General features: G+C 45.2%; 1 protein-coding gene across 4 annotated transcripts in view; it reads left to right on the top strand.

The window, feature by feature from the left end:
- The window catches only part of LOC139380279 (phosphatidylinositol 4-phosphate 5-kinase type-1 gamma-like), an 87,675-nt gene that overhangs the window by 29,526 nt on the left and 38,954 nt on the right, over positions 1-19,195 (top strand). For all 4 annotated transcript variants that reach the window (XM_071123130.1, XM_071123047.1, XM_071122964.1 and 1 more), the window contains exons 2-6: positions 9,135-9,166; positions 9,912-9,998; positions 10,756-10,886; positions 11,393-11,510; positions 15,700-15,852. In XM_071123130.1, coding sequence (XP_070979231.1) covers positions 9,135-9,166; positions 9,912-9,998; positions 10,756-10,886; positions 11,393-11,510; positions 15,700-15,852 — 521 coding nt within the window. The remainder of the gene's footprint in view (positions 1-9,134; positions 9,167-9,911; positions 9,999-10,755; positions 10,887-11,392; positions 11,511-15,699; positions 15,853-19,195) is intronic.

Below are 19,195 nucleotides of genomic sequence, written 5' to 3'. Positions count from 1 at the left end.
ACCTTCGTCTCTCCCGAGCCCGTACGGGAGTTGTAGCGATGAGACAAGATAGTAGCTACTAAAACAATTGGATACCATGAAATTGGGGAGAAAAAGGGGTAAAATAAAAATAAATAATAGTAATGATATTCCCTCTAACATTTTATTGTTCACATACATAGCAGATGTAAATGCGAGTGTAACGAAATGCTTGTGCTTCTAGTTCTGACAGTGCAGTAATATCCAACAAGTAATCTAACAATTACACAACCACTACCTAATACACACAAATCTAAAGGGATGGAATAAGAATATGTACATATAAATATATGAAAGAGCGATGACCGAGCGGCATAGGCAAGATGCTTATAAAATGGTATATAATACAGTATCTGCATATGAGATGAGTAATGTAAGATATGTAAACATTATTAAAGTGGCATTATTTAAAGTGACTAGTGATCCCTTTATGAAAGTGGCAATGATTTGAGTCTGTATGTAGGCAGCAGCCACTCTGTGTTAGTGATGACTGTTTAACAGTCTGATGGCCTTGAGATAGAAGCTGTTTTTCAGTCGGTCCCAGCATTGATGCACATGTACTGACCTCGCCTTCTGGATGATAGCAGGGTGAACAGGCAGTGGCTTGGGTGGTTGTTGTCCTTGATCTTTTTGGCTTTCCTGTGACATCGGGTGCTATAGGTGTCCTGGAGGGCAGGTAGTCTGACCCCGGTGATGCGTTGTGCAGACTGCACCACCATCTGGAAGGCCTTACAGTTGAGGGCGTGCAGTTGCCACACCAGGCGGTGATACAGCCTGACCGGATGCTCTCAATGGTGCATCTGTAAAGGTTTGAGGGTTTTAGGTGACAAGCCACATTTCTTCAGCCTCCTGAGGTTGAAGAGGCACTGTTGTCTTCTTCACCACACTGTCTCTGTGGGTGGACCATTTCAGTTTGTCCGTGATGTGTACGCCGAGGAACTTAAAACTTTCCACCTTCTCCACTGCTGTCCCGTCAATGTGGACAGAGGGTTGCTTCCTCTACTGTTTCCTGAAGTCCACAATCATCTCCTTTGTTTTGTTGACATTGAGTGAGGTTGTTTTCCTGACACCTCACTCCAAGTGCCCTCACCACTTCCCTGTAGGCTGTCTCACGTTGTTGGTAATCAAACCCACTCTGTTGTGTCATCTGCAAAATTAATGATTGAGTTGGAGGCGTGCACAGCCACGCAGTCATGCTGAGCATGCATCCTTGTGGGGCACCAGTGTTGAGGATCAGCGAAGTGGAGATGTTGTTTCCTACCTTCACCACCTGGGGGCGGCCCGTCAAAGTTCAGGACCCAATTGCACAGGGTGGGTTTGAGGCTCAGGTCCTCAAGCTTAATGATGAGCTTGGAGGGTACTATGGTCTTGAATGCTGAGCTGTAGTCAATGAACAGCATTCTTACATAGGTATTCCTCTTGTCCAGATGGGATAGGGCAGTGTGCCGTGTGATGACGATTGCATCGTCTGTGGACCTGTTGGGGCGGTATGCAAACTGAAGTGGGCCTAGGGTGGCAGGCAAGGTGGAGGTGAAAATAATTATCTCAAAGCACTTCATGATGACAGAAGTGAGTGCTAGGGTGCGATAGTAATTTAGTTCAGTTATCTTTGCCTTCTTGGCCACCATTGTTCCTGTACCCATCTTGAAGCATGTGGGGACAGCAGACTAGGATAGGGAGAGATTGCATATGTACGTAAACACACCAGCCAGCTGGCCAGTAGCCTTGCGAGGGTTAACACGTTTAAATGTCTTACGTCGGCCACAGACCGCAGTCCTCGGTAGCGGGCCACTTCGGTGGCACTGTATTATCCTCAAAGTGGGCAAAGAAGGTGTTTAGTTTGTCTGGAAGCAAGACATCAGTGTCTATGACATGGCTGGTTTTCTTTTTGTAGTCCGTAATTGCCTGTAGACCCTGCCACATGTGTCTGAGCCGTTGAATTGCGACTCCACTTTGTCTCTGTACTGACATTTCGCTTGTTTGATTTCCTTGTGGCGGGAATAACTACACTGTTTATATTCGGTTATATTCCCAGTCATCTTTCCATGGTTAAATGCAATGGTTTGTGCTTTCAGTTTTCTGCGAATGCTGCCATCTATCCACGGTTTCTGGTTAGAGTAGGTTTAAATAGTCACAGTGGGTACATCTCCAATGCACTTCCTTATAAACTCACTCACCGAATCAGCGTATAAATCAATGTTATTCTCTGAGGTTGCCCTGAACATTTCCCAGTCCGCGTGATCAAAACAATCTTGAAGCGTGTATTCCGATTGGTCAGACCAGCGTTGAATGGTTTTTGTCACATGTACTTCCTGTTTGAGTTTCTGCCTATAGGAAGGAAGGAGGAAAATGGAGTTGTGGTCGGATTTGCCGAAGGGAGGGCGGGGGAGGGCCTCATATGTATTGCGAAAGTTAGAGTAGCAGTGATCCAGTGTATTGCCCGCATGGGTGCTACAATCAATACGCTGATAGAATTTAGGTAGCCTTGTTCTCAAATTTGCAGCCTCAGGATATAGGGTTTCCAGTTTACATAGAGTCCAGTGAAGTTCCTTGAGGGCCATCTGGGTATCTGCTTGAGGGGGAATATATACGGCTGTGATGATAACCGACGAGAATTCTCTTGGGAAATAATATGGTCGGCATTTGATTGTAAGGAATTCCAGGTCAGGTGAACTAAAGAACTTGAGTTCCTGTATGTTGTTATGATTACACCATGCTTCACGGTGGGAACCACACATGCGGAGATCATCCGTTAACGTACTCTGCGCTCACAAAGACAGCGGTTGGCACCAAAAATCTAAAATTTGGACTCATCAGACCAAAGAACAGATTTCCACTTGTCTTATGTCCATTGCCCAAGCAAGTCTCTTCTTATTATTGGTGTCATTTAGTAGTGGTTTCTTTGCAGAAATTTGGCTTTTGAAGCCCTTATTCATGTAGTCTCCTCTGAACAGTTTGATAGTTGTATCTATTAGTTGAACTCTGTGAAGCATTCATTTGGGTTGCAATTTCAGGCTGGTAACTCTAATGAACTTATCCTCTGCAGCAGAGGTAACGTTGTGTCTTCCTTTCCTTTGGCGGTCCTCATGAGAGCCAGTTTCATCATAGCGCTTGATGGTGCTTGACTGGTACTGTATGTGTATATACACTACCGTTCAAAAGTTTGGGGTCACTTATAAATGTCCTTGTTTTTGAAAGAAAAGCACACAAAAAATCCATTAAATAACATCAAAATTTATCAGAAATACAGTGTAGACATTATTGATGTTGTAAATGACTATTGTAGTTGGAAACGGCAGATTTCCTTATGGAATATCTACATAATGTAGGCAGGCGTTCAGAGGCCCATTATCAGCAACCATCACTCATGTGTTCCAATGGCACGTTGTGTTAGCTAATCCAAGTTTATCATTTTAAAAGACTAATTGATCATTAGAAAACCATTTTGCAATTATGTTAGCACAGCTGAAAACTGTTGTTCTGATTTAAAGAAGCAATAAAACTGGCCTTCTTAAGACTAGTTGAGTATCAGCATTTGTGGGTTTGATTACAGGTTCAAAATGGCCAGAAACAAATAACTTTCTTCTGAAACTCTTCAGTCTATTCCTGTTATGAGAAATTAAGGCTATTCCATGCAAGAAATTGCCAAGAAACTGAAGATTTTGTACAACGCTGTGTGCTACTCCCTTCACAGAACAGCGCAAACTGTCTCTAACCAGAATAGAAAGAGGAGTGGGAGGCCCAGGTGTACAACTGAGCAAGAGGTCAAGTACATTAGAGTGTCTAGTTTGAGAAACAGATGCCTCACAAGTCCTCAACTGGCAGCTTCATTAAACAGCACCCAAAACACCAGTCTCAACTTTAGCAGTAAAGAGGCTGAAGATGATGCTGGCCAACATACATATATACCTACCTACATACATACAGTTGTGGCCAAAAGTTTTGAGAATGACACAAATATACATTTTCACAAAGTTTGCTGCTTCAGTGTCTTTAGATATTTTTGTCAGATGTTACTATGGAATACTGAAGTATAATTACAAGCATTTCATAAGTGTCAAAGGCTTTTATTGACAATTACATGAAGTTGATGCAAAGAGTCAATATTTGCAGTGTATGACCCTTCTTTTCCAAGACCTCTGCAATCCGCCCTGGCATGCTGTCAATTAACTTCTGGGCCACATCCTGACTGATGGCAGCCCATTCTTGCATAATCAATGCTTGGAGTTTGTCAGAATTTGTGGGTTTTTGTTTGTCCACCCGCCTCTTGAGGATTGACTACAAGTTCTCAATGCGATTAAGGTCTGGGGAGTTTCCTGGCCATGGACCCAAAATATCGATGTTTTGTTCCCCAAGCCACTTAGTTATCACTTTTGCCTTATGGCAAGGTGCTCCATCATGCTGGAAAAGGCATTGTTCGTCACCAAACTGTTCCTGGATGGTTGGGAGAAGTTGCTCTCAGAGGATGTGTTGGTACCATTCTTTATTCATGGCTGTGTTCTTAGGCAAAATTGTGAGTGAGCCCACTCCCTTGGCAGAGAAGCAACCCCACACATGAATGGTCTCACAATGCTTTACTGTTGGCATGACACAGGACTGATGGTAGCGCTCACCTTGTCTTCTCTGGACAAGCTTTTTTCCGGATGCCCCAAACAATCGGAAAGGGGATTCATCAGAGAAAATGACTTTACCCCAGTCCTCAGCAGTCCAATCCCTGTACCTTTTTCAGAACATCAGTCTGTCCCTGATGTTTTTCCTGGAGAGAAGTGGCTTCTTTGCTGCCCTTCTTGACACCAGGCCATCCTCCAAAAGTCTTCGCCTCACTGTGCGTGCAGGTGCACTCACACCTGCCTGCTGCCATTCCTGAACAAGCTCTGTACTGGTGGTGCCCCGATCCCGCAGCTGAATCAACTTTAGGAGAAGGTACTGGCGCTTGCTGGACTTTCTTGGGCGCCCTGAAGCCTTCATCACAACAATTGAACCGCTCTCCTTGAAGTTCTTGATGATCCGATAAATGGGTGATTTAGGTGCAATCTTACTGGCAGCAATATCCTTGCCTGTGAAGCCCTTTTTTTGCAAAGCAATGATGATAGCACATGTTTCCTTGCAGGTAACCATGGTTGACAGAGGAAGAACAATGATTCCAAGGACCACCCTCCTTTTGAAGCTTCCAGACTGTTATTCGTACTCAATCAGCATGACAGAGTGATCTCCTGCCTTGTCCTCGTCAACACTCACACCTGTGTTAACGAGAGAATCACTGACATGATGTCAGCTGGTCCTTTTGTGGCAGTGCTGAAATGCAGTGGGAATGTTTTGGGGGGATTCAGTTCATTTGCATGGTAAAGAGGGACTTTGCAATTAATTGCAATTCATCTGATCACTCTTCATAACATTCTGGAGTTTATGCAAATTGCCATCATACAAACTGAGGCAGCAGACTTTGTGAAAATTAATATTTGTCATTCTCAAAACTTTTGGCCACAACTGTACATATATATATACACACACACGTATGTGTGTGTGTGTGTGTGTGTGTGTGTGTGTGTGTGTGTGTGTGTGTGTAATGTGTTGCTAACAAACTATAGTTTGGCAAGTCGGATAGGACATCTACTTTGTGGATGACACAAGTCATTTTTCAAAAAATTCACAGGGCGAAATGACAGGGGGGCTGTTTATAAAGGTTACAGGATTTTTTCAAAAAATGTTTACAGACATATTATTGCACTTATAATTCATTGTTTCACAATTACAGTGGGTCAGAAGTTTACATACACTAAGTTGACTGTGCCTTTAAACAGCTTGGATAATTACAGACAATTCTGTCATGGCTTTAGAATCTTCTGATAGGCTAATTGATATCATTTGAGTCAGTTGGAGGTGTACCTGTGGATGTATTTCAAGGCCTACCTTCAAACTCAGTGCCTCTTTGCTTGACATCATGGGAAAATCAAATGAAATCAGGCAAGACCTCAGAAAACAAATTGTAGACCTCCACAAGTCTGGTTCATCCTTGGGAGCAATTTCCAAACGCCTGAAGGTCCCACGTTCATCTGTACAAACAATAGTACGCAAGTATAAACACCATGGGACCACGCAGCCGTCATACCGCTCAGGAAGGAGACGCGTTCTGTCTCCTGGAGATGAACTTACTTTGGTGTGAAAAGTGCAAATCAATCCAAGAACAACAGCAAAGGACCTTGTGAAGATGCTGGAGGAAATGGGTACAAAAGTATCTATATCCACAGTAAAACGAGTCCTATATCGACATAACCTGAAAGGCCGCTCACTAAGGCAGAAGCCACTGCTCCAAAACTGCCATAAAAAAAGCCAGACTACGGTTTGCAACTGCACATGGGGACAAAGATCGTACTTTTTGAAGAAATTTCCTCTTGTCTGATGAAACAAAAATATAACTGTTTGGTCCTAATGACCATCGTTATGTTTGGAGGAAAAGGGGGAGGCTAGCAAGCTGAAGAACACCCTCCCAACCGTGAAGCACTGGCGTGGCAGCATCATTTTGTGGGGATGCTTTGCTGCAGGAGGGACACGTGCACTTCACAAAATAGATGGCATCATGAGGATGGAAATTGTGGATATATTGAAACAACATCTAAAGACTTCAGTCAGGAAGTTAAAGCTTGGTCGCAAATGGGTCTTCCAAATGGACAATGACCCCAAGCATACTTCCAAAGTTGTGGCAAAATGGCTTAAGGACAACAAAGTCAAGGTATTGGAGTGGCCATCACGAAGCCCTAACCTCAAGCCTATTGAAATTTTGTGGGCAGAACTGAAAAAGCGTGTGCAAGCAAGGAGGCCTACAAACCTGACTCAGTTACACCAGCTCTGTCAGGAGGATTGGGCCAAAATTCACCCAACTTATTGTAGGAAGCTTGTCGCACGCTACCTGAAACGTTTGACCCAAGTTAAACAATTTAAAGGCAATGCTACCAAATACTAATGTGTATGTAAACTTCTGACCCACTGGGAATGTGATGAAAGAAATAAAATCAAGGTCGAGGTCGACTCATGACGTCGGTGATCTTCAGGTCGGAGATTCAGAAAGAGGCCCGAGTTCCCGAATTGGAATTCCGAGTTAGATGACTGTTCAAAACATATTTTCCTAGTCGGAGCTCATTTTTCCCCCAGTTGTCTTGAACTCACTGAAGTCTGAGATTTCCCAGATCTGAGTTTCCAGTTGTTTTGAACACGGAAGAAGTCATGCTAAATTGACAACATGGCCAATGTATTCAACATTTTCTGGCCCATGGTGTTGACATGATCAAAGCTATGGTAGATATAATGTGATTTGACATTTTATCTGTGGCCAATGACCTTGAGCCTTCTAGGATGGGCACTTCTAATGTAATGTCCGAGCTCTAACTGTAGATTATTTGGTGGTGTGGTCTCCCCATGAGTGACAGAACACTGAGCTAATAGAGAACATTACCAACCCCTACGCTCCGTATTTTCTGCTGGCTGCCCCACCACCACAGAAGGCACTAAGCTAGGCTGAAACACCTGCATTTTCTTACTCAAGAAAGCAAAAAAGAGATGGCTTTATTGATTTATTCTTAATTTTTTACATTGTTTGCAAACTGATATGTGACCTGTATTAATGCCAAAATACCTTGCAAAACAGGCTAAACAATTAGGGCTCAAAACAGGTGGGTCTATGAACGGGTGTAGAGTAATAAGTACGGGTGTAGAATAATAAGAACGGGTGTAGAGTAATAAGAACACCTGTAGCGTAATAAGAACGGGTGTAGAGTAATAAGAACACCTGTAGTGTAATAAGAAGACCTGTAGCGTAATAAGAACGCGTGTAGAGTAATAAGAATGGGTGTAGAGTAATAAGAACACCTGTAGAGTAATAAGAACGGGTGTATGGTAATAAGAACACCTGTAGCGTAATAAGAACACCTGTAGAGTAATAAGAACGGGTGTATGGTAATAAGAACACCTGTAGCGTAATAAGAACACCTGTAGAGTAATAAGAACGGTTGTAGGCATGCAGAAGCAAAATGGCTCTAGTCTAGTAAGAAGATACACAGGGAAGCAACCCCACTGTTCACAGGGCGAAATGACAGGGGGGCTGTTTATAAAGGTTACAGGAACAGAAGAAAACCTTGGGGTCTGCCCGGTAACAAGGAGGACAGGCTCCTCTCTCCTCGCTCTAATCATCTGCATTGGCGTGGTTGGATGTAATGTATTTTCTTTATGCAGTGTTCCAGCCTGTTCGCAGAATGATTGCATTGGTGTGTGGTTAAGGTTTAAAATCCCATTCTATGACTTTGGTCACTAGCTAGAACAGCCTACAATCTGCGGAGATGCCTCCAGTGCAAGATTCATGACCATAAACGCCAACCTGCATCCACTGGTGGTAGGCATGCTTCAGCAATGCATCTTGAAGGAGTAAAACACCAATTCAGAGAACATGCAGCTTCTCCCCTTCACAACCTCCTGTCATCACACACTTTGCACGGCTGGTGAATAACACATTCTCATTGAAAATGTAGTTTTTTTTAGGTCATTCCAATTGCATATTTACTGTCTGTGTTAATAATTTTAAATAGACAAGCCTAAAATAACAGTGTTGGTCAGTTTTAAACGCCTCAGTCAGTCAGTGTCTTGACTCTTGATGTAATCAGCCCCCTGGCATCTGATGTTCAATCATCCCAGTAGCAGTGTGTTGCGCTGTCTACGCTCCCCTCTTAGTCTACTCCTTCATTATGCTAAGTGAGTTGAGAAATTAGCTACAATTATGGATCTATTTGAGGCTGGCTGAAGAGAACAGGACAGCAGAGCTCACTGATCCAGTCCTTTGTTTATGTGGCTCTGTTTTCACATCACATGGCTTTATGAAATGCTAGGCTGGGGATAGATGGTACTGACTAGACTACCAGGAAGAATATGGATGGTATATTGATTTGGTAACCGTTCCTTCCACTACCTGCCCCCATTGTTATTTGACACTGTTATTACATAATGTGTACCCTATGGGATTCCTCTTTGTTCCTTCGAACACTGACTATGTGAACTAATGGAATCCCTCATAGGTCTAATGCTCTCTTTCTCTTTGTGTCTCTGTCTCTCTCGGTCTCTCTCTCTTTCAGATTTTTCTGCTAGAAAAGCACACATCACTGAGGTAATGTACTCACCTTTACTTGTATTTAGCCCATATGACTGTGAAATACAGCTGACTGACATGCCCTCTATTTAAACCCCCCCTCCTACTGTCTGTGTTCTGCTACACACACCATCTCCTGCTACTTTGATCCCCCTGCCTGCACTTCAATCCTTATGCTGTGTGATCTCTCTACTACTACACTTCATATAGAGGCTTCAGTATGCTCGCGGGCAGTGTGAGAATCTTCATAGGTACTGCCCCGGTCATATATTAGGTACTGCCCCGGTCATATGCTGTGTTATAAGCCCCTTTCATTTTACACTCTGCCCTGTGATGAGAAGTGCCCACTGTCAATTTGTCTGTGTAATCTGGGAGGGGTTAGAGGTTAGAGAAATGGGCATAAAGAGGAGACTCAGTTCACTCACAAGGCTTTTTAGTGACATATTTACTAAGCGGTAGCACCTGTGTTGAGTTTGCATCTTTAATTATCACGGGAATAGAAGACAAACAAAATCAAAGCTAAAAAAAACATGAAACTGACCCCGTTGTCCTCGTTCTTCTATTGATATTCAGTTTACCTTTCATTCCTCCTTTTATGTGTTGTTCCCTATTGGAAAGAACAGGTGCAAACTTCCCACAGGCACTGCAAACGCTTGATAAACCTGGCCCATAGCTAGGCATCAGGTGGTGTTTTCAGCCCATAGAAGTGAGTAAAAATCTAAATCTGTGTCTTAATCACTCTGCTCCATCCTCTGGCCAACAGCTGCCTGGTGTCTCAGGCCTACCAGGCCAGGGGAAGAGGATGGGCCACAGGGGAGTGGACGCGTCCGGAGAGACCACCTACAAGAAGGTAGGCAGCATCTCCCCTGATTCAATTAGTCAATCAATTACATAGTAATAACATATAGTACCTGTGCCTTGAAATGCCAACCTCCCACAAGAGCAAGCAAGCCAAGACACTGGCACAAGAAAACTCACCTGGTAATGGTCCTGTATGCATAATTAGGCTACAGCTGTGAGCCAGCAAAGCAGGGAAGAGAACCGTGAAAGCCTGCACGCTGTATGTTTACATCATTTAACAGATACTCTTATCCAAAGTGTGACTTAGAGAACAATTAGGGTTAAGTGCCTTGCTCAAGGGCACATGTGTCACCTAGTCGACTCAGGGATTTGAACCAGCAACATTTTGGCTTCTGACCCAACTACCTGCCGCCTGTTCCACTTATACTAATGTGAGAAGAGATAAAGACACAGCAGAGCAGACACAGTGTGTCTCACTGAAAACCAACCTGATGAAGATCTACAAATAAAATTTGATTTGATTGAGCCTGCCTGCCTGCCTGCCTGCCTGCCTGCCTGCCTGCCTGCCTGCCTGCCTGCCTGCCTGCCTGCCTGCCAGTCACATTAGATGATGTGTATTCTGGTGTGCATGGTTGAGCGAGTCAATGTTTTGGCTCTTCATTGTGGAGTACAGTCCCCTCTGAGAGCTGAACTAATGGAGCTAGTAAATCAGAAGATTTCTCAATTCATATAAATGAGCTGCAGTCCACCAAGCTCAGAGTAGTTTTATCTCCACTAACCCCTACTGTATGTCTCCTCTCCCCCAGACCACGTCGTCTGCCCTGAAAGGTGCCATCCAGCTGGGCATCGGCTACACAGTGGGCAACCTGAGCTCCAAGCCTGAGAGAGACGTCCTCATGCAGGACTTCTATGTGGTGGAGAGCGTCTTCTTTCCCAGGTAACTAAATCAGATCAGATCAAAGTTTATTGGTCGTGTACACAGTTCTGCAGATGTTATCGCCAGTGCGGTGAAATGCTTATGTTTCTAGCTCCAACAGTGCAGTAATATTTAGCAATACAATAACAATACACACATAATCCAAAAGTTAAAAACATAACAAGAAATTAAGACATAATATGAATGAGCAATGTCAGAGTCCGGAATATAAATATATATGTATGTGAATGGTGTATATTGACTGTATGGACAGTATATTCATAGAAAAGATATGTACTGCAGTAGTTAATTGCTAACCACACCATCAGGGCAGTACATAACTTTGTGAAATCATTAGAACGAGACAGTCCCGTCATCCAGGCCTCAGACCAATCACATCCCTGATCCTGGACATGTTATTTTGATAGAAAGCAATGTATATTCATATATTTACACTAGAATAGTTCCTTAGTTCATACATAGTTGTCCCGTATCTAAAAGCCTTTCTCCCCTTCTCCCCCATCCAGTGAAGGCAGCAACCTGACTCCAGCCCACCACTTCCCAGACTTCCGCTTCAAGACGTACGCTCCCGTGGCCTTCCGCTACTTCAGGGAGCTCTTTGGGATCAGGCCCGATGACTACCTGGTAAGAATAGGGAAATCTACCATTTTTAAACCATGACAACAGACATGAAAACATTGCATGACGTTAACATATTAGATGATCGGGAGGGAGGGAGGGACAGGGAGGGTTGGAGAGAATGAGAGACAGGGGGGGTTGGAGAGAATGAGAGACAGGGGGGGTTGGAGAGAATGAGAGACGGGGAGGGTTGGAGAGACAGGGAGGGTTGGAGAGAATGAGAGACAGGGAGGATTGGAGAGACAGGGAGGGTTGGAGAGAATGAGAGACAGGGAGGGTTGGAGAGAATGAGAGACAGGGAGGGTTGGAGAGACAGGGAGGGTTGGAGAGACAGGGAGGGTTGGAGAGACAGAGAGACAGGGAGGGTTGGAGAGACAGAGAGACAGGGAGGGTTGGAGAGACAGAGAGACAGGGAGGGTTGGAGAGACAGAGAGACAGGGAGGGTTGGAGAGACAGAGAGACAGGGAGGGTTGGAGAGAATGAGAGACAGGGAGGGTTGGAGAGAATGAGGGACAGGGAGGGTTGGAGAGACAGGGAGGATTGGAGAGAATGAGGAGATTCTGGGAGAGGGAGAGATGAGCAAAGAAATACTATGTGGATGAATAGGGATATTAGGCAGGAAAAAGAACAGAGTAGGGAGGGTAAGAGGAGAAACGGTATGCAGAGAGGAGGAGGGCCACAGAAGGGTTGGGTTGAGGAGAGGGGGAAGGTATACGAAGGATGGGTAGAGATGGTTAGGCCAGACGAGGTCTGGTGGAGAGGTTAGGTCAAGGAGGAGACGGGGTGAGTCACTGCTCCTCCCTGAGTGGGCAGCAATCTAGAAGCTCCACAGCACACACATACAGTGCATTCGGAATGTATCCAGACCACTTTATTTTTTCCACATTTTGTTAGGTTGCAACCTTATTATAAAATGTATTAAATAGTTTTTATCCTCATAAATCTACACACAATATCCCATAATGACAAAGCAAAAAATGTTTTTTAGAAATGTTTGCTAATTTTTATTTTTTTTATTCAACTGAAATATCACTTTTACATAAGTATTCAGACCCTTTACTCAGTACTTTGTTGAAGCACCTTGGGCAGTGATTACAGCCTCGAGTCTTCTTGGGTATGACGCTACAATCTTGGCACACCTGTATTTTGGGAGTTTCTCCCATTCTTCTCTGCAGATCCTCTCAAGGTTTGTCAGGTTGGATGGGGAGCGTTGCTGCACAGCTATTTCCAGGTCTCTCCAGAGACGTTAGATCAGGTTCTCCAAGCTCTGGCTGGGCCACTCAAGGACATTCAGAGATTTGTCCCGAAGCCACTCCTGTGTTGTCTTGGCTGTGTGCTTAGGGTTGTTGTCCTGTTGGAAGGTGAACCTTCACCCCAGTCTGAGGTCCTGAGCGCTCTGGAGCAGGTTTTCATCAAGGATCTCTCTGTACTTTTCTCCGTTCATCTTTGCCTCAATCCTGACTCGTCTCCCAGTCCAAACATCCCCATAGCGTGATGCTGCCTCCATCATGCTTCACTGTAGGGATGGTGCCAGGTTTCCTCCAGACATGATGCTAGACATTCAGGCCATAGAGTTCAACCTTGGTTTCATCAGACCAGAGAATTCTGCTATCCATGGTCTGAGAGTCTTTAGGGGCCTTTTATTGAAGAGTGGCTTCCTTCTAGCCACTACATAAAAGCCTAATTGGTGGAGTGCTGCAGAGATGGTTGTCCCATCTCCACAGAGGAACTCTAGAGCTCAGTCAGAGTGACCATCGGGTCCTTGGTCACCTCCCTGACCAAGGCCCTTCTCCCCTGATTGCTCAGTTTGACCGGGCGGCCAGCTCTAGGAAGAGTCTTGGTGGTTCCAAACTTCTTCAATTTAAGAATGATAGAGGCCTTTGTCTTCTTAGGGAACTTTGATGCTGCAGAAATGTTTTTGGTACCCTTCCCCAGATCTGGGGCTCCCGAGTGGTGCAGCTGTCTAAGGCACTGCATCTCCGTGCAAGAGGCGTCACTGCAGTCCCTGGTTTGTATCCAGGTTGCATCATATCCGGCCGTGATTGGAAGTCCCATAGGGCGGCACATAATTGGCCCAGCGTCATCCGGATTTGGCCGGGGTTGGCCGTCATTGTAAATAATAATTTGTTCTTAACAGACTTGCCTAGTTAAATTAAATAAATACATCAAATCTGTGCCTTGACACAATCCTGTTTCAGAGCTCTACGGACAATTCCTTTGGATCTCATGACTTGGTGTTTGCTCTGACATGTACTGTCAACTGTGTAACCTTGTATAGGCAGGTGTGTGCCTTTCCAAATCATGTCCAATCAATTGAATTTACCACAGTTGGACTCCAATCAAGTTGTAGAAACATCTCAAGGATGATCAGTGGAAACAGGATACACCTGAGCTCAATTTCGAGTCTCATAGCAAAGGGTCTGAATACTTATGTAAAGAAGGTATTTCTGTTTGTTTTTTTATATACATTTACAAAAATGACTAAACCTGTTTTCACTTTGTCATTAAGGGCGATTTGTGTGTAGATTGCTGAGGAAATTGTTTTCTTTAATCCATTTCAGAATAAGGCTGTAACGTAACAAAATGTGGAAGATGTCAAGGGGTCTGACTACTTTCTGACTGCACTGTACCTCTGATTATTGTGTGTATGTGTGTGTGTGTGTGTATACTTGTCGGAGTAGGATACATACATGTCCTTGTGTCTGTTTCGATGTGCCATAATAATGCAGTCAAAGTGTGTGTGTGTGAGTGTGACAGGCACAGCGTCACCCCTCATGGCCCTTGTCACGTTGTTTCAGTCTTGCTTGACTGGCTGTGTGTGTTCGTCTGTGAACATGCCCCTCCTGCCTTCTAGACGATATGATTATACAACTGCCTGTGTTTTTAGGATGCTGTCATGCTCCTGTGTGTATTAGGTGTCTGTCTCCCTCTGAGGGTCTGCATTTATTGTGTGTGTGTGTGTGTGGCTGGCCCTGGGGGGGTGTGTGTGTGTGTGTGTGTGTGTGTGTGTGTGTGGCCCTGGGTGTGTGTGCAGTGTTCCTGCCTCAGTGATTAATCACAGTGCCTGGAGCTCAAGCTCTCTGCACTCAGGGTCTTGCTCTCCCTTCCTTCCTGCCTCACTGTCTCTCTCTCTTTCTCTTCACTCTTTCTCCCTTCCTCCATTCTCATCTTTCTCTATTTATTTATTTCTCTCTTTCCCCTCTCCCCTTCTTTCTTTCTCTCATTTTCACTCTCCTTCCTCTCTCTTTCCCCTCTCCCCTTCTTTCTTTCTCTCATTTTCACTCTCCTTCCTCTCTCTTGTGCTCTCTCTCTCCCTGCTCTTATCTTCCCCTCCTCTTGTCATCCCCTATTCCCCATACTGTCTGAATGGGATATGCCTGCAAGAAGGGATGATTCATCAGGCTGTGCATTTCAGAGGGTGATGGATTGTTGTGAAACAATTAAAAGATTAATATCTAACCCCCAAAAGTTATTTGTTTTCAATCTGACAATTTATAATTTCAGTTGGTTAAAAGCTCTGAAAAAATACAATCTGTCACTGTGTGGTGTGTGTGTGGCCCTCTATCCCACAGCCTGCTGCCCACTCCCTCCCTCTCAGTCCAGGCCTGCTGTCATCAGTGAGCAGCACAGCAGGCTCTGTAGCACCCTGACTGGGAGTGTGATCTCCCCCACCAGACAGGCAGGCACCCCGGCACGCCTGGAGAGAGACTGGGAAGAGAATCAGGAGAGACAGGAGGGGCAGGGAGGGTTGGAGAGACAGGGAGGGTTGGAGAGAATGAGGATATTTTGGGAGAGGGAGAGATGAGCAAATAAATACTATGTGGATGAATAGGGATATTGGGCAGGAAGAAGAACAGAATAGGGAGGGTAAGAGGAGAAACGGTAGGCAGAGAGGAGGAGGGTCACAGAAGGGTTGGGTTGAGGAGAGGGGGAAGGTATAAGAAGGATGGGTAGAGATGGTTAGGCCAGACGAGGTCTGGTGGAGAGGTTAGGTCAAGGAGGAGACAGGGTGAGTCACTGCTCCTCCCTGAGTGTGCAGCAGTCTAGAAGCTCCACAGCACACACATACCTCTGATTAGTGTGTGTGATGTGTGTCTCTGTGTATGTATACTTGTCGGAGTGCATGTTTGTACTTGTGTGTGTTTCAATATGCAAAGATAATGCAGTCAGAGTGTATGTGTCTGTGTGTCTGCAGTACTCCCTGTGTAACGAGCCCCTGATTGAGTTGTCCAACCCCGGGGCCAGTGGATCTGTGTTCTACCTGACCAAGGACGATGAGTTCATCATCAAGACCGTTATGCACAAGGAGGCCGAGTTTCTACAGAAGCTGCTGCCTGGCTACTACATGGTGAGATATGACCCCACGCACTCACAATACACACACACACACACACACACACACACACACACTGCATCATTCCACTCACTCACATACTACTCACAAGAGGCAATCTTTTCTGATGAATCGCACATCTCGTCGGTCCTTGTCACGTATTGGCTATTGCAGCAGATGACCACACGGGTTCCACTCCTATCAGCTAAAAACAAGAAGTGGCTCCACTAGACAATTGAGGAGTGGAAAAACATTTCCTGATTAATCCCTATTCCTGTTGCGTCAGGATTTGGCATAAACAGCATGGGTCCATGGCCCCATATTTTTTTTCACCTTTATTTAACTAGGCAAGTCAGTTAAAAACAAATTCTTATTTTCAATGACGGCCTAGGAACAGTGGGTTAACTGCCTGTTCAGGGGCAAAACGACCTTGTAAGCTCGGGGGTTTGAACTTGCAACCTTCCGGTTACTAGTCCAACGCTCTAACCACTAGGCTATCCTGCCTGGTGTCAGCAGTACAGGCTGGTGTTGGGAATGTTTTCCTGGCACACGTTAAGTCCCTTGATACCAATTGAGCAAAGTTCAGGCTGTTCTGGAGGCAAAGCAGGTCCGACCAGGTACTAGTGTATGTCCATGTTTCTATTTTAGATTTCTATTTTCCATGGGGATAAGCTTGTGTATATTCATGTACTAACAGGCATGGAAACCGAGCAGGAATTTACCCACGTTTGAAGGGAAATGCCCTCAAGCATTAGTATATGACAACAGGAAGACATTTACACTGACCTTTTCCACCATTTTGGCTCCAGACCATTGCAGTTACACGATTCCAATGGGTGTTAGGTGTGCGTGCTAATGAGCCATGAGGGATTGTGAGCCATGCGGGTTCACTGTGGCCTGAGGCCATAGCAGACTGAGCCTAAGACTGAGGCACATAGTGGGGACAGGCAGGCAGGCACACACACAGAGAGGCAGTAGAACAGCTCTACACGTCTGCTGACAGGACTGGGTTGGGCTGGGGGCCTGATGTAAGACATGGTGATGTAACAAACGTCAGTGCCACCCCCTCACACTTGTTTTCCACTCTCTCATGGCATCATTCTACATGCCTGTTTTCCCCCCATACTTTTGTAATTAGCAATGCCAAGCTCGATTCTCTGTCATGCTTTCACTTGCTCTTACTCTCTCTCTCCCTCTCACATCCCAGTACACCACTCTTTTATCGCATGCTTTAAAATGACCTTATTTGTATATTATTTTTTTTAAACATTTTTTTGGAATGTGGAATTTGGAATATCTTACTCTCTCTCTCCCTCTCACATCTCTTACTCTCTCTCTCCCTCTCTCATCTCTTACTCTCTCTCTCCCTCTCACATCTCTTACTCTCTCTCCCTCTCACATCTCTTACTCTCTCTCTCCCTCTCTCATCTCTTACTCTCTCTCTCCCTCTCACATCTCTTACTCTCTCTCTCCCTCTCATCTCTTACTCTCTCTCTCCCTCTCTCATCTCTTACTCTCTCTCTCCCTCTCACATCTCTTACTCTCTCTCTCCCTCTCACATCTCTTACTCTCTCTCTCCCTCTCTCATCTCTTACTCTCTCTCTCCCTCTCACATCTCTTACTCTCTCTCTCCCTCTCTCATCTCTTACTCTCTCTCACCCTCTCACATCTCTTACTCTCTCTCACCCTCTCACATCTCTTACTCTCTCTCTCCCTCTCACATCTCTTACTCTCTCTCTCCCTCTCACATCTCTTACTCTCTCTCTCACTCTCACATCTCTTACTCTCTCTCTCACTCTCACATCTCTTACTCTCTCTCTCACTCTCACATCTCTTACTCTCTCTCTCCCTCTCACATCTCTTACTCTCTCTCTCCCTCTCACATCTCTTACTCTCTCTCTCCCTCTCTCATCTCTTACTCTCTCTCTCCCTCTCTCATCTCTTACTCTCTCTCTCCCTCTCACATCTCTTACTCTCTCTCTCCCTCTCACATCTCTTACTCTCTCTCTCCCTCTCTCATCTCTTACTCTCTCTCTCCCTCTCACATCTCTTACTCTCTCTCTCCCTCTCACATCTCTTACTCTCTCTCTCCCTCTCACATCTCTTACTCTCTCACCCTCTCACATCTCTTACTCTCTCTCACCCTCTCACATCTCTTACTCTCTCTCACCCTCTCACATCTCTTACTCTCTCTCACCCTCTCACATCTCTTACTCTCTCTCACCCTCTCACATCTCTTACTCTCTCTCTCCCTCTCACATCTCTTACTCTCTCTCTCCCTCTCACATCTCTTACTCTCTCTCTCCCTCTCACATCTCTTACTCTCTCTCTCCCTCTCACATCTCTTACTCTCTCTCTCCCTCTCACATCTCTTACTCTCTCTCTCCCTCTCACATCTCTTACTCTCTCTCTCCCTCTCACATCTCTTACTCTCTCTCTCCCTCTCACATCTCTTACTCTCTCTCTCCCTCTCACATCTCTTACTCTCTCTCTCCCTCTCACATCTCTTACTCTCTCTCTCCCTCTCACATCTCTTACTCTCTCTCTCCCTCTCACATCTCTTACTCTCTCTCTCCCTCTCACATCTCTTACTCTCTCTCTCCCTCTCACATCTCTTACTCTCTCTCTCCCTCTCTCATCTCTTATCTCTTACTCTCTCTCTCCCTCTCTCATCTCTTACTCTCTCTCTCCCTCTCACATCTCTTACTCTCTCTCTCCCTCTCACATCTCTTACTCTCTCTCTCCCTCTCACATCTCTTACTCTCTCTCTCCCTCTCACATCTCTTACTCTCTCTCTCCCTCTCACATCTCTTACTCTCTCTCTCCCTCGCACATCTCCTACTCTCTCTCTCCCTCGCACATCTCCTACTCTCTCTCTCCCTCTCACATCTCTTACTCTCTCTCTCCCTCTCACATCTCTTACTCTCTCTCTCCCTCTCACATCTCTTACTCTCTCTCTCCCTCTCACATCTCTTACTCTCTCTCTCCCTCTCACATCTCTTACTCTCTCTCTCCCTCTCACATCTCTTACTCTCTCTCTCCCTCTCACATCTCTTACTCTCTCTCCCTCTCTCATCTCTTACTCTCTCTCTCCATCTCTCATCACTTACTCTCTCTCTCCCTCTCTCATCTCTTACTCTCTCTCCCCCTCTCACATCTCTTACTCTCTCTCTCCCTCTCACATCTCTTACTCTCTCTCTCCCTCTCTCATCTCTTACTCTCTCTCTCCCTCTCTCATCTCTTACTCTCTCTCTCCCTCTCTCATCTCTTACTCTCTCTCTCCCTCTCACATCTCATAATCTCTCTCTCCCTCTCACATCTCTTACTCTCTCTCTCCCTCTCTCATCTCTTACTCTCT

Source organism: Oncorhynchus clarkii, chromosome 1, assembly GCF_045791955.1.
Source record: "Oncorhynchus clarkii lewisi isolate Uvic-CL-2024 chromosome 1, UVic_Ocla_1.0, whole genome shotgun sequence".
Classification (NCBI taxonomy): domain Eukaryota; kingdom Metazoa; phylum Chordata; class Actinopteri; order Salmoniformes; family Salmonidae; genus Oncorhynchus; species Oncorhynchus clarkii.
Note: the sequence above shows the minus strand (reverse complement) of the source record. Positions and strands in the feature narration are given on the sequence as shown.